Raw genomic sequence first — 13,944 nt, 5'->3', positions numbered from 1 at the left:
ATGACTCTTTCAAAGATAAAAGATAATACGTGGTCATATTCAGATGTTCTACAGTATTGGGATGGGTAAAATAGTTGGCCTTTTTATTTATGCCTCATATTTACATTATATAATTTGTTTTATTACCAGGGCTTTTGTGCTGCCCTGGGCTTTTTATAATGTAGCTGTTTGTTGCTTTGGGAAGGATTTTCAGCAAGTTTTATTGCTAGCTAAATATGATGCACTGTTCTGATTTACATGCAGAGAGTTTATTATTTTATTTCATTTGTAGAAACAGCATCCTGAAAGTACAGGGTCCCTTGATAATAGAATTTCTAAATATTTGTGGAATGTTTCATTCTCACTTTTGAGGTTGGTGGAGAAATTCTTTTGCCAAGGAAGTTTTGCAGTAGCAAACAATATGCACTCAATAGCCCCATGTCCATCCAGAACATTTCTTCTTGTTGATGACAAAAATCAACAGCAAGTGCAGCTGTACATGATGTAACTGGAAAAAGAAAGCATGGTAAAATGGCAAAAAGCAAGCTAAAAAGAAAGCATGAGCAGCACCGTTGTGCAATTTGGTAGTTTTCCATTCTTTTCCTTCTGTTCAGGTTGAAGTCGTCAAACAGACTGAACTCCAGCCTCTGTTAACATGTAGATGCAGCTGCGTGTGTCTGTTTATGTATACTATTAAACTGTTATATGAAGAATGGGACGGATTCCCTGAGATTGTGAACTGGCATTATTTCACTGGTTTCTGTGAAACTATGAGTTGTCATGCTATCATTAGCATTAGTGGAGCTATGACACTTGGGATCTGTCTCAAGAGCTATAATGAGTTTGCTGCAGGTATAAATGTGGCTTGCAGCTGAACTGGCACAAAACTGTGGCAATTCCTTTGATGCTGTTGTGGTTGTTCCTGGTTTATAGCACTGTAAAGGCTGTTCCTGCTTTATAGCACTAGAAGCAGAGAATGGCCCCAATGCATTTTAAGAAATGTGGATGCCCATCAAAAAAAAATCATTTTGATAATTTAACCTTCACTATCCACCTTGTAAGACAAATTGTAAAGCTAAACCCAAATCATGTTTTCTATACACATATCCTAAAAGTGCTTCAAAGTATCATCAACGGTGTCCGTAAAAAAAATAAAATAGCCGTTTCATCCCTTTTGTCATAGTAATTCCTATTTCCTGTTCTGTTCACCATGCAGCCTAATTTTTTAACTTTTTAGTTAGATACAATGCTAAGAGTGTTGTTTATACAAGAAAATGCCTGACATGAAAATATCATTGTTCAGCTCCAGGTGAGTTGAGAATGTTAAGCTTTCTACATTTACCACCTGTCCATTGATTCAATCAAGGGGCGTCTTTACACGTGCTCTGGGGGGGTGTTAATTAGAGCAGCTCTGAGAGTCGCTCTAATTAACACTCCCACAGAGTCACATGTACTTAGTGTCTTACGCTTCAAAATGGAAGCAGGGGCACCTTAACTAAAGCTCACTGGATGAGATTTTGTTAAAGTACCCCACCACCATTTTGAAGCACAGAGATGCTGAATACTCATGATGTGGAGGCTGCTGGAGCATGCTAATTAGCACACATCACAGCAGACTTCCAGCACATATATAGGTGCCTGTTACTTAACTGCACACAGATTAAACCTATATTGGAAAGAGTAAAAATATTTAATCTACTTTCCTTAATGTGTATATATGCTCATACAAGGCTTCAGAGCATCAGATGACAAAGAATTGCCTGCACTTCATATAGCAGATGTAAGACTGCTCTGTAGTAACTTATAACTACTGTAGGGGATGTGGTTAGTGGGATATTTACAAGAGGTGTCCCAATATATTGGTGCCATATCAGATCAGCACCGATAAAAGGAAAATTAACATTATCGCCTTTCAGCTTCTTTAGACTGGTATAGCTGATAATGTACCAATAACTATGCCTTCTGGCTGAGGCCCCCAGACACCGCGTACGTGCACACAGCTGCATGCACGCACCAGCCAGGAATGCAGCTGGGCACTATGGAGAACAGCACCCTGCAGGTAGGTCTGGGGAGGGGAATGCGGATTCGGGGGGGGTGCAGATCAAGGCCCCATGGGACCCTGAGGGAGCAGGTGAATGGGACCCTGGAGGAGCAAGACGGAGCCGTGGGATGCTTGTCCATGGGATCAGCATCCTGGCGCTTAAAAATGGCAGTGGGGGCACTTGAACTAAAGCTCATTTAATGCCACCATTTTTAAAAGCCAGGTCTTTGCCACCATTTTTAAGCGCTGGTCACTTTTAACTGGAACAAAGCTGAGTGTGATAAGGGCGGAGGAAGGCTGCCTGCTGTGCACTCATGGTTCTCTGCCATGCTGCCTCTGCCTCAGGAGCGGCACTGGTCACGCTTCATCCCCTGCCCATCCAGCAGCTGGAGACACAGCTTGCTGCTGCCTCTGCTGCTGGACAGGCAGCAGCTCCTGGAGCAAAGGCAGCAGGGTGAAGAGCCCCAAGCCCACAGTGGACTAGCTACCCGCAGCTCCATCCCACTCCCCCAAGGTGCTATTCACTTCCCTGCCCCAGCCCCTGCCCCTGTCCCACACCCTACCTCACCATGGGGGTCTCGATCTGCCCCCACTCCATGCTCCTTCCCTTCCACAGACTTACCTGCAGGACGCCACTCTCCATGCTGCCCAGCTGCATTCCTGTAAGTCAGTTATCAGATCAGTATTGGCTGATATTCCTGGTGAATAATTGGCTATTGGTTTCTTGGTTTCAGCCAAGAAAATGTTTATCAATACACCCCTAATATTTACTATATGAATATATTTGTCTAGTTTTAATAGCAGGCTGTTACAAAAAAAGAAACAGAAAGAGAAACAGTGGCTTGAGACAGCCACTCAACCACCAACACCTCACAGACAAGGCAAGATCCATTTGTTTGGTGTTCTACTTCCAAGCCCTTAATGAAGTCACCAGAGTAGTTTTGTAGGGGGCATTTAGGGGCAGCGAATCCAAACTTGTGAATACACAAAAGCAAAACCCTGATTAGGTTTAAATGGACACACTCCCTCAAGCAGGAGGTAGAGAGACAGTGAAGGAAAACTGGCTAAGTAAAGGCACAACAGGATCTGATGTGCAGTCCTCACAATCACGCTTCCTGCCATGTACATTACGCCTTATTGCAAGTGCAGGGTCCCAGGCTCCCCTTGTACCAGGAAGTAACAAACTCCTGCGGCTGGGAGCCCCATCAGCTGATCAGGCTATCAGCCGTGTGGGTGCAACTGCAGCTGCAAGCCTGGATCAGCTGATGGGGCACCAAGCCATGGGAGCACAGGGTGCCATTCCCCTTTCTCTCCCTCCGCAGCTGGGAGCCCCAGCCTGGCCACACAATTAGTGACATGATAAAAAATTACCACAAAGTTATTACACATTTTTTGTGTAATAACTTTGCGACTTATTCCTTGTTTTATAACACTATTAATTGCATTAGCATATGGCTTTAAGATGTGATTATCTGGTTAAATACATCTTAAGTGTAAAGTGTGTCAAGGGCCTAATACTTGGACTGCTCAGGTTAGAAGTAACTGCAAAACTGAGGCCTTCTCAGAGTCCCTACTAAAGGATAATAGGACTTTAAGAAGAACAGAATACATGGAGGCCTTTTGTTGTTTTAAAGGCTTTTGCTCTCAAATTACGCTGTATTCCCACTGTTAAGAATAGCCAATGCTTTGCTTTAAGAAAGCTGTCTACCCACTGGCCACAGTCTCCCGAAGGGGAGAACTGTAGATGCCAAACCCAGTCGGACTTGCTGGGTAGGCACGATCTCTCCACAAGAATACTGTAGCCCAGGGCCCAAACTAGAATCAAATCAGTTCACCCTAGAAGTGAAGGCATGAATTCAGACATGAGTGGAAATACATTTGTGCTGACCAAAGAGAGGTCAGAAGCACAGCTATCCTTGTAACTAGCCCATAGGCATGACATATTAGTGGAGGGCAAAGGCAGGAGTCACCTTATTTTCTTTAGTATTGGGGATAGATTATTGGATTTTATAGAGACTTGGTCCAATCTAGCCATATACCATTCTCAGTTCCCAGATTTCTACCAATTATATATGCCGATTCGAGTGTATAAAGACAGCAAGGGATGCAGGCATCCCATTTCCTTCTCTAGCTACACTATGGTCTGAAGTATACCCACTGGTCAAGTATAGAGTCTAGATGCTCCTTTAATTAGTGCAGCAAATAATATTGTATCTTTAATTCTATAATTTCTCCTTACAGTGCTGTCTTTAACATGTTTGCCATTTAAAGATAGAGACACGCATTGGCTGTAAGTTAAGAGTACTCTGCTCTGCCCTACATAATTTTGTAGATAATCTATTTAGTAGGGCTGTGCAAAGCTTCACCTGCTGATTCAATTCAGAGGAGATTCGTCCTGATTTGGTGGCCAACTCTCCAAATCCAAATCGAATCAGGGGACCAATAAAAAGGTCTGAATTGATTTGAAGCTCTCTGACTCAATTTGGAAAAGATTCGGAGAGCTTCAGTGATTCAGGCAGTCCCCGCTCACTGCCACTGAGAGCCGGACTTGGAGCTGGTAAGTATGGGGCAGGGGAGGGGGGCTGGAGAAGGGCGGAGGGCCCGGCGCTTTAAAGAAAAGCCCCTACTCACTGGGTGCTGCCTGGCAGGGGGGCAATCTCTGCTGCCCCTCACTGCCCCACGCTGCTTGGGGGGCTCTGCCACGAGCCCCCTGACCCCCTCTGGCTCCCCCAGCACCACCCCCCATGGCTGCCTTGCCCACCTGAGCTCTGGCCCTTGAAGAAAAACAAAAACAAATCCCCCCCGGGCTCATCAGCTCCTGCAGCGGCCTTGGGGCTTCAGGGGGCTCATGGAAGAGGGGATCGCCCCCCTGCTGGGCAGGAGCCGGTGAGGCCGGGATTTTTTTGGTTTCTTTTTTTTCTTAAAGGGCTGGAGCTCAGGTGGGCAGAGCAGCCATGGCAGGGGGCTGGGGGAGCAGGCAGGAGTCAGGGGGCTGCATGCAGAGCCCTCCATGCAGCGTGGGACAGTGGGGGGCAGTGGGGATCACCCCCGCCACTCCCCACAGGGCAGCACCAGGTGAGTTGGGGCTTTTTTTTTTCAAAGTGCCAGGAGCTGGGGCAGGCAGCCATGGTGGGGGCTGGGAGATCGGGCAGGGGATGGACCTGGGTGATTCAGAGATTCAGCAGCAGCTGAATCGATTTGGGACAGTGATTCAAATCACCAAGCAAATATTAGCTGCTTTGCACAGGCCTCCTATTTAGTACAAAATCTATTTCTTCTTTTCTTTTTAAACTAGTATCTCTGTTTTGTTAATTTAATACTTCCTATACTGCTCTTCCAGTGAACTACTGACTACTATTGGAGAATACTGAAGAATTCTTTTTTGCCACTGAGACCCTGTGCTATGAATGTCTTGTTTTTACCGTATTTACTCGAATCCAAGACAAGGGTTTTTTTTTCCATTCATCCTTGTTTTGGATTTGAATACAAGGATCCTGAGTCAGAGTAGGAGGATAGGGAAATAGCTGGTAGAGAGGAAACAACCTGTTTGCCCAAGTTGTTGTTTTTGGTTTCCAACTGAATTGCTTTAAACACTGCAATTGATCCTGTCATTTCTGCTTTTAGCTAGCTACCATCCAAGGTGGGTGCTATATTCTCATCTTATTTCACTTGAATACAAGGACCCAGAGTCAGAGTAGCATTAAGCTCTTTCTTTTTTTCTTTCTTTTTTCTGAGTTATTGCTCAAATATGTGTAAACATTGGTACCCACCTGACATACAGACTCTCCCACAGCTCCTGTTTCTGGGACTCAGAGTTGATAGCACTAAGAGACAGTGTTTGCATTAAGACTACTGCAGTATACACAACTTCATTTCATTCTGTTATTTAATATTAATAAGCAAATGAATAATTGCTAATAGCCAACTATAATTTTTGAGCTTGAAAACTTTTTTCTGTAGCTCAGGAGACAGCAGGGAAAAAAATACAAAGAACAAGCTGGTTTATTCTTTGGCAATCCCTTAACTTTCAAAAGTTCCCTTTCTAGTCACGTACAATAAAGTTATTTTAGAAGTGTTTATTGCAGTTCACAGCAAATTAGTACCAAGTTAAACTAATTTTGTTCTTTTTTTTCTATGCCTTCCTCTTTGACTAAAATCTAACAGCTTTTTTATGTTTTTTCATGTAACAGCTCTGAAGTAAGTCAGGGTTGTGAAACTAATTCTGAAATGGTTAGCCAAACTTGCAAGAATTCCTCAGGCCAAATTACCTCCATTTTGGGTTATGTCCAGGTGCAAAGGGAGAATGTCAAGAACATTTTTTGGGTATAGTTTAATTTAAACAGATATAAACCCATGAAGACACTCATGTTATTTTTGGTTCAGCTTATATTGCCTGGGAAAGAGGTTTACAAACAAATCATGTCACTTGGAACAGGAATACGCAGATGGGGGAGGACAATTCTGCCAGTATAAACAGGAAAAAAATATCAGGATAGCTGGTAAAATTCTGCCATGAAGAGTAAGTCTGAAACCTCTTTCTCCTCTATGTAGGCCTCCAACCTATAATTTTTCATTTGTATCTTGTTCTCAAACTGGGATAGGGAGTAGGAAAGGCTTTTTCACCAGATCTGGCCCTAAAAATCAGCCGTCAGATCTACTTGTATAAGTCCATATTTTTACAGAGTCCTCCTTAAGTTAGTATTGGTTGGCCAGAGTGCAGTGATTCAAAGTGGTAGAACTAATTTTATAATCAGATTAAGTTCAGAGGCTTAGTATGAGGCCTTAGGCCTTAAAGTAAGTGAATTTATCCTGTGTAAGCAATTGTCAAAATTTCTCCATTTGCTAAGAACTGTTATGTACAGTGTTTTTCACCTATTAGAATTGTAGTATAACCATTTTATTGCAAAATTTACTGGGTCATCTAAGCCACAAAATTATGGACATCATTAACAGTACAACAAGGCAGCACAAACTGTTCCTATTGTAACAGGGGCTGCTATTTAAATGTCAGATTTGAGCAAGATGCCAAACATGACACCATCAAGCCACCAAATTTAAAAGACGACATCAGCAATTTTTGTGGGTACTGCCTTTGCATTAATGTAGATCCCTTTTTAAAGGAGCAAAACCTTTTAGAAACATTAGCCAATCATCATTAATGTAAATGTACAATTAGCAAGGAAAAATTATGTTATAAAAGATGTCAGTACCACACTTAGAAGTTGAAAGGAGCTGACTGCCATGGTCTAAAGGTCATTTACACCTTTTCTTTCCAGGAGCTGTGTTTTCATACTTATTGTTAGGTATGGCTTTGTATTTGTACTACCTCAGTCAAATGGTAGCTGAACTTGTGCTTTGCTTTCCAGTAAGACTGACTTTCTTGTTCAGGGACAGTGTGCTGTAACTTTTATTCCAGAAACCCCATCATAGAACAAAATGGTGAGGTCCTTGTCCTAATCACAGTTTAATTTCATTTTCACTCTGTACAGAGACATGTTTCAGAGGCTTTAAGGCCAAGTGTCAGACATCTGGCCTTAAAGCTGGAATAGCTGGAATAACTGGCTGGAATAGCTCCACATCCAGCCACTCCACATTCCCAGCCACATGGGCATGTGCAGCCAGTTTGGCACATGGGCTGCACCTAGCACCGTGGATGCTGCATGCAACACCGGTTGTCAGTCCAGGGCGCACACTGCATGCAACATCCCTACCAGACCTACCCAGAGTGCTGGTTCCTGGGCCAGTCTGGACCAGACCACTCTGGAGCTAGCGTGCAAGTCCAATCTGGCAGGGTGCCACATGCAGCGCATCTGATCCAGCCCCAGGCATCCTGTGCAGCACACACAGGCCCTGCTCTGGGGCTCACTCTACCCACAGTGCATGGGGGTGTCTCAGTGCATGGGGGTGCGCACTGCAGGCAGCACCCTGTCAAACTGGCCCAGTGCACTGGCTCTGGTGCGGCATTCCAATCCAGCCTGCAGACCAGCCCAATGGCCCTCATCCAGCCCGTGGGCCCAGATGAGTTTGATACCCCTGCTCTAAAGAATATGTCATAGTTAGTTGTATGTTGTAATTGGGATGTATAATGGCAATCAAGTTCTAGCCTTATATTAAGGACAAACTTGGAGGACTCCATTAAACATAGAATATAGTGAATATAGAACTAGTAATGTTACTTCTCTTCTGGTAAGTCCAAGAGAAGGGAAACTGAACAGTTTTCCTGTTGCATATTATATATATCACTACTAAGGGTAACACAGCATAGTATTTTAAATTCAGCTGTTCTCTGGTCCATTAGTGAATTAAATGATTTTTCCCCCTCTTCTATGCAGAATTTCAAGATCGAAGTCAATAGTGTTTTGCTCCATAGTTTCTTTCAGCTCAGGTTGCCTTGCTTCTGTTTTTAAGTATCTGCACTTGCTAAAAGATCACCTGTGTTTCTTCATGCCATAACTTTTTAATGACAATCAGTTTTTAAAAAATCGTAGTCAAATGTCTTTGTAGTAGTTCTCACTGCCTCTGTAGTTGGTAGGCTGTTCTGCTCTTTTACCTGCTGAAAATTAATTCAAATTCTGTTCTATTTTTTAAGGAATTTATGGACTTTTTACGAACTCATTCCCACAGTTCTGTTTATGCCACATCTATGTGTCCCCCCGTTGCAGAGCAAATCGTTAGGGCCATGAAGTGTGTCATGGGACTAGATGGAACAACAAAAGGTAAGACATCTTTGTGACTTCATACACTGGGCTCATATTCTTAGCATATGCTAAGCACAAAGGTCAGAAACGTTTCCAGCAACAAATGACCAAGGCAGTAAAGAAGTAAGGGAATTGGTACAGTGCTAAGGAAATCAATTGCTTTGTACATGTCTCATGCTTGCATGCTTCAGAGTGTTTTTAACAACACTGCACACACATTAATTAACCAATGATTTCCCTGTCATCACAGTGGCAGGGCATTAGCAGCACCCTCATCTCTCCTGCTTTTATCTTATGGCATGTGGTAGGGTATGCTTGATCTTTCTGATTTTGTCTTGTAGTTGTATCCAAGGGTTTGAAGTTACAATTTTGGGGGCCTTTGGGTGAGGAGTTACCTGTGAATACAGCAGATGCCTGTGGAAGCTTCTTCTAATCCTATGTTCTACTTACTTGTCCACATTTTTGCGCAATGATCTGAGAGTACATTATAGGCCATTATCAAGCTAAGCTTCAGAAAACTCTTGGAAGGGCTGGTGAATACTGTTATGCTGGCTCTGTTGTTGGGCGAACAGAAACACTGAGTGGCCAGATGACTTGGTGGAGGTCACAAAATAAGACACTTACAGAGACGCAGATATCCCTTTGGAGCTCTTGCCTTGAGTTCATTCACTAAGTCCTGGCCCACACTACTTCCAAAAAGCATGAAGGAAAAATAGACTAATGAAAATGGATCATGTGACTTTACAGCATGAGTTCAGAATTAGAACTGAGATCCTTTCATTCATCATATTGATACTGCCATTAAAATACTACTTAGAGGTACTCAACCGAGGAGCTTCCTCTCAGCTGTGATGGTTCCAGATCCACTTCTTGATGAATGCAAATCTTCCAAGTCTCAAACAGTTGAAATCATGCTAGAGGCATTCTATTAAGGTGTCACAGGATAAACAGTGGTATTAACAAAATGATGACTTCATTCACTATATAACAGGATTGTGATGTCTTGGATTTAATTTGTTTTGATACAGTATTATGAGGAGACCTGAAGCAAGACTTAGTGGTGTTATTTAGGGGAGAAGAGTAGTATTTATATTGTTTCCCTGATAGCTGATCTAATGATTGCCTCTGTACAATGTACACTGTGCGTGCATCTGTATGTGCCCCCGACTACTTGTTGCTACAGCAACATAGCATCTCATGTAGACGTGCCCTGAATGTGGTACGCTGTAGGATAAATGTATAGTGGGTCTTTCTGTTAGCATTTCAATCTGTTACTGAAATATATTCAAGGTATGAGATTTAAAATATATTAACCCAGGAATAATAGCTGATGTACCAACCCTTTTTATTTTTAAGGGTGTTTAGGATATGAGTTGTGCATAGTGTTATTTTATGTATAGCATATGTGTGAAGTGCTAGTTTCTAAATTAAACTGTGCTTCTTTTTCTCATCCACACAAAGGAAGTAGAAACACTTTGCTGTAATACAGGTCCCTGCTGGGTCTCACTGGAAATCAGAAATGGACTCTTATGCTTTGTTTCTAATTTCAAATTCAAACTGCCCTGATACATTACACGAAAAATAAGGATTTTTTAGGGTGGTATCCTTTATGGGACTGTATAGTTGGGATAGAGTTAGACTAGCTTTCAAATGCAAGACCTGATGTCTTGCATTCAAAAGCTTGTCTAACTCTATTCCAACTATGCAGTTGGTCCAATAAAAGATATCACCCAAAGAAATCCTTGTCTCTGCATAATTCCTGGGCCATCATGGATACAACATCACTCTTACGCTACTGATACATTATAGAATTCTACAGATCAGTTATATAAAAAGGCTTGCCAACAGAGGGCAATATTGTATTAAACCTGTTCAAGAGGTATTTATTTATTTTTGACTTTAAGAAATGAAGTATGTCTATAGTGCATTTCTAAACTCAGCCTTTCAGAGCTGCTTGCAAATGACCTGTAGCTGGCCTGATTCTTCATACAGTGCAGAGCAATCTGATAAGAGAAAAGCTCAGCTCTAAAGTTGTGCACACCTGGCTAGGTTTCAGATTCAGTTTCTAAAAAAAATTATTTCAGCAGCACTGTTGTTTGGTGACACAGAGATGATATTTTTATATAAATCAAGTGCTGCATTTAATTCTGTTGAAAACGCTATATAAGACTCAAAGAGATGTTCAGACAGTATTTTCCTAAAGGGAGGGGAAACTCCAGAATTCTCTACAGAAGCTGCTAATAAATGTATTAAGTATTTTGAACAGTAAAGATGAGATGTCTTGGGACAAGATCCATATTAACTAGGAACTAGTGAGTGGAGAAAGGAAGCAAAATACCTAAATGGTCAATGAGTAATCTCATCTTATTCTTTCAGCTGCCTTCATCCCAGAAGCCTAGAAGGGTAAATTTACAGAAATCCAGGAAAGTCAGGCCTCCTTGGTAATTTAATTGCCCCCTTACCAGTTATCATAATTTTTATGTTTTAATTTCTAGTGCACTTCTCAGTCCTGTTTTATATTTCCTAAACCGTAAGTTTTTCCACCCTTCCTTCTACTTGTTATTTATTCCCCATTGAGCAGGGGAGATGTGATTATACGCTGAATGCAATCAACGCCCAGAAATGTAGTCACACTGTATTTACTCTGTTGTAATTCAGACCAGTTGATTTGCCGTTGTTTTCTCTTCATTAGCAAGAGTATGCTTGGTTGAAAAAGAAAACAAGGTTTAAACTTCCAAGCCATGATTAGTTTATTGGATTCATGGTTGGAGGACATGATCAGATGCTTGCGAACACCAGTGGAGCTGCATAATTATACAGGACACAGGAAGTGCTTCCTATAGTCAAGACAGCCAACACTGTCCATTCTTTGACCCTGCATTCAGTTCCTTATACCTTAACTATCAAATTTTAACCCTTCAGTCTGAAAGTTTCCATAACAAGTATATGCCTCAAGCATTTTTTTTAATAATAAAAAAGGTTTGGTCATTTCCCAGAAGGATAGAGAAACACATGTTTTGACTGTCTTACAAAATTGTCACAGCTGTTTCATTGAGAAGCTGTAGCATCTCTACACTTGGGAATAAGGATTTGAAGTTTGACAGGGGAGTGGGGTTGACACTGTTGTCCTTATTGCTATGGCCATAAAATATACCCAAGCCTGGCCAAGTTTTAAGCCTCTGAAAAAATCTTCATTCACACATGCTCAGTAGAGATTTGTTCACTGAAGTGAGCATATGCCCATCCCCTCACAGCACCTCCACATGACTAAACTGTGCATACTATCCCATAGAATGACTGTGTCTGCTGCAGCAGGGAGGGAGGTGAAGGGGGAATGCAAGGGCAGAGCAGTTACTTTTCATAGGCTAGGGACACACATTACACATAAACTGGTTTAAGTGATAAGAAACTGGTTTAAACCTGTAACAGAACAGATTTTCAGTGCTCATAAACCAGTTTGAAAATGGCTGAAACCAGTTTGAAATAAACTTGGTTGAATGTAGTATCAGATTTAACTGATTTGGCTCAAACGGGTTTATGCAATGTCTTTCCCAGACCCCTTGCTGGTTTAACCAGTTAAACCAAACTCCCCCAGCATCCCAGCATGCTCTCTGGGCTTGGCAGAGCTCTCTGCTCCACAGCAGAGCTGGTCCCTCCCCTCTTCTCCCTGGCTAGAGCTCTGGCACAGACTACAGGTACAGCAGGGTCTGCCTGGCTTCCCCTTGCTCTACTCCCAACCTCGCTGCTCACTGCTTGAGCAGGAATCCCCCCCTTCCTCCCTTCCTTCCATCTCCCACAGCACAAACCCAAGCTCCACAGACCCTAGGCATGTGATATGCTAGTAATGCTGAGAGATGTCTGTGTGTGTGTCTCCAATTTCACTGGGACAGACAGACAGAACAGTGACCACTTAGGGCTTTTTAGAGCTAATCAACAGGTCAGCCGGTAAGCGGTTTAAGAAGAGTTTGAACTAATGGAGAGAGGCTATTGTTTTGCCAATGAGGTGATAAACACTGTTATCATCCCCCTGCTGGCTTGCTTGCCTGGCAGTTTGCTGCAGACAGTATAAAGAAGCAGGGAGGGAGATTGAAAAGCTCTGTATCATCAACAGAGGCATGCACCGCATGTCCCCTTCCTCCCCGCTTGCCTCAAAATGCTAGCCCAGGGCTGGGGGCTGGCAACACTCCCACCCTTTGAGCAGCCAGCGGGGAAAAGCCTGGGATGGTGCATGCAGACCTCCCTAATCAGAGGTCCTGCCAGGGCCTGGCCATGTCCTCCCTCAGTTTAGTACTGTGAAAGGGAAGGGAGGGCTGCTCTAGCACCCTGTAGCTTCTAGCCTGAGCCACTGCAGGCATGTGCCTGAATTATCTCAATCCAGAGACAATGTCTGTCTGGTTACAAACTGGTTCAGCCTAGCCAGGTTAGACAACCTGCAAAGCTTGAATCAATTCAGGCTCAAGCTTTTTTGAATGTCTGTCCCTAGCCATAATTACTAACAGCCATTGTGGCACCAGGCATCAGAACTGATGGTCTCTCCTGTGCTCTTAGTGCTCCCCCTCCTGGCAACATACTGACATTCAAAAAGTCCAAGGCAGAATCAATCTACATTATGTGGTTTTCTCTAAGCAGCATAGTTTAGATCAGTAGTGAACAGAACACACATTCATCCTTTGGTGGGGGTGGCAAAGCTTATACTGCATTTTGCCATTTTTAAACCAGTCTGTGTACCAAACTTCTGCTCTGTTACAGGCAGAGACCAGTTTCCAATCACTTGTACCAGTAAAAGTGTAATATCTGTACCTGTTAGGCAGTAAGAAAGAACAGGAAGAACCAGCCTGACCAGGATGCAAAGGCTTAAGTTTGTTGTGCCCGGGGGGAGAAACAAGGAAGAAGATGGGACAAAGTGAGGGAGACAAGTGGAAACAGGTGGCAGGTGAAATTGGGAACTAGAATTGGGGATTCTAGTCGCCCCTGATACAGATGAGAGAGGTTCCAGGTGGACCAGAAGTTCCAGGACAGGCTCCTGGCCCTTGAGGAGAGGCACTTGGAGGCCTAGGCGTGGCAGGATGCCATGGTGGCCAAGGCAGTGGAGGCCACAGAGGACTGCTGGGTGTCGGATGCCATTCTAGCCCTGGAGGTAGCTTTTGTGCTACCTGCTGCCCAGTGACAACAGAGCCCATGGTTAAATATTGCAAATTCTTTGTTTTCTGTGCATGGTACTAATCC

General features: G+C 43.1%; 1 protein-coding gene across 1 annotated transcript in view; it reads left to right on the top strand.

Annotated features, from left to right (window-relative positions):
- LOC102370752 (serine palmitoyltransferase 3) overlaps positions 1-13,944 on the top strand; it is a 127,700-nt gene that overhangs the window by 95,777 nt on the left and 17,979 nt on the right. Inside the window, exon 9 of the mRNA XM_006036792.1 lies at positions 8,610-8,736. Coding sequence (XP_006036854.1) covers positions 8,610-8,736 — 127 coding nt within the window. The remainder of the gene's footprint in view (positions 1-8,609; positions 8,737-13,944) is intronic.

Source organism: Alligator sinensis, unplaced genomic scaffold, assembly GCF_000455745.1.
Source record: "Alligator sinensis unplaced genomic scaffold, ASM45574v1 scaffold1174_1, whole genome shotgun sequence".
Lineage (NCBI taxonomy): Eukaryota > Metazoa > Chordata > Crocodylia > Alligatoridae > Alligator > Alligator sinensis.
This window is presented reverse-complemented; position numbering and strand designations above follow the sequence as displayed.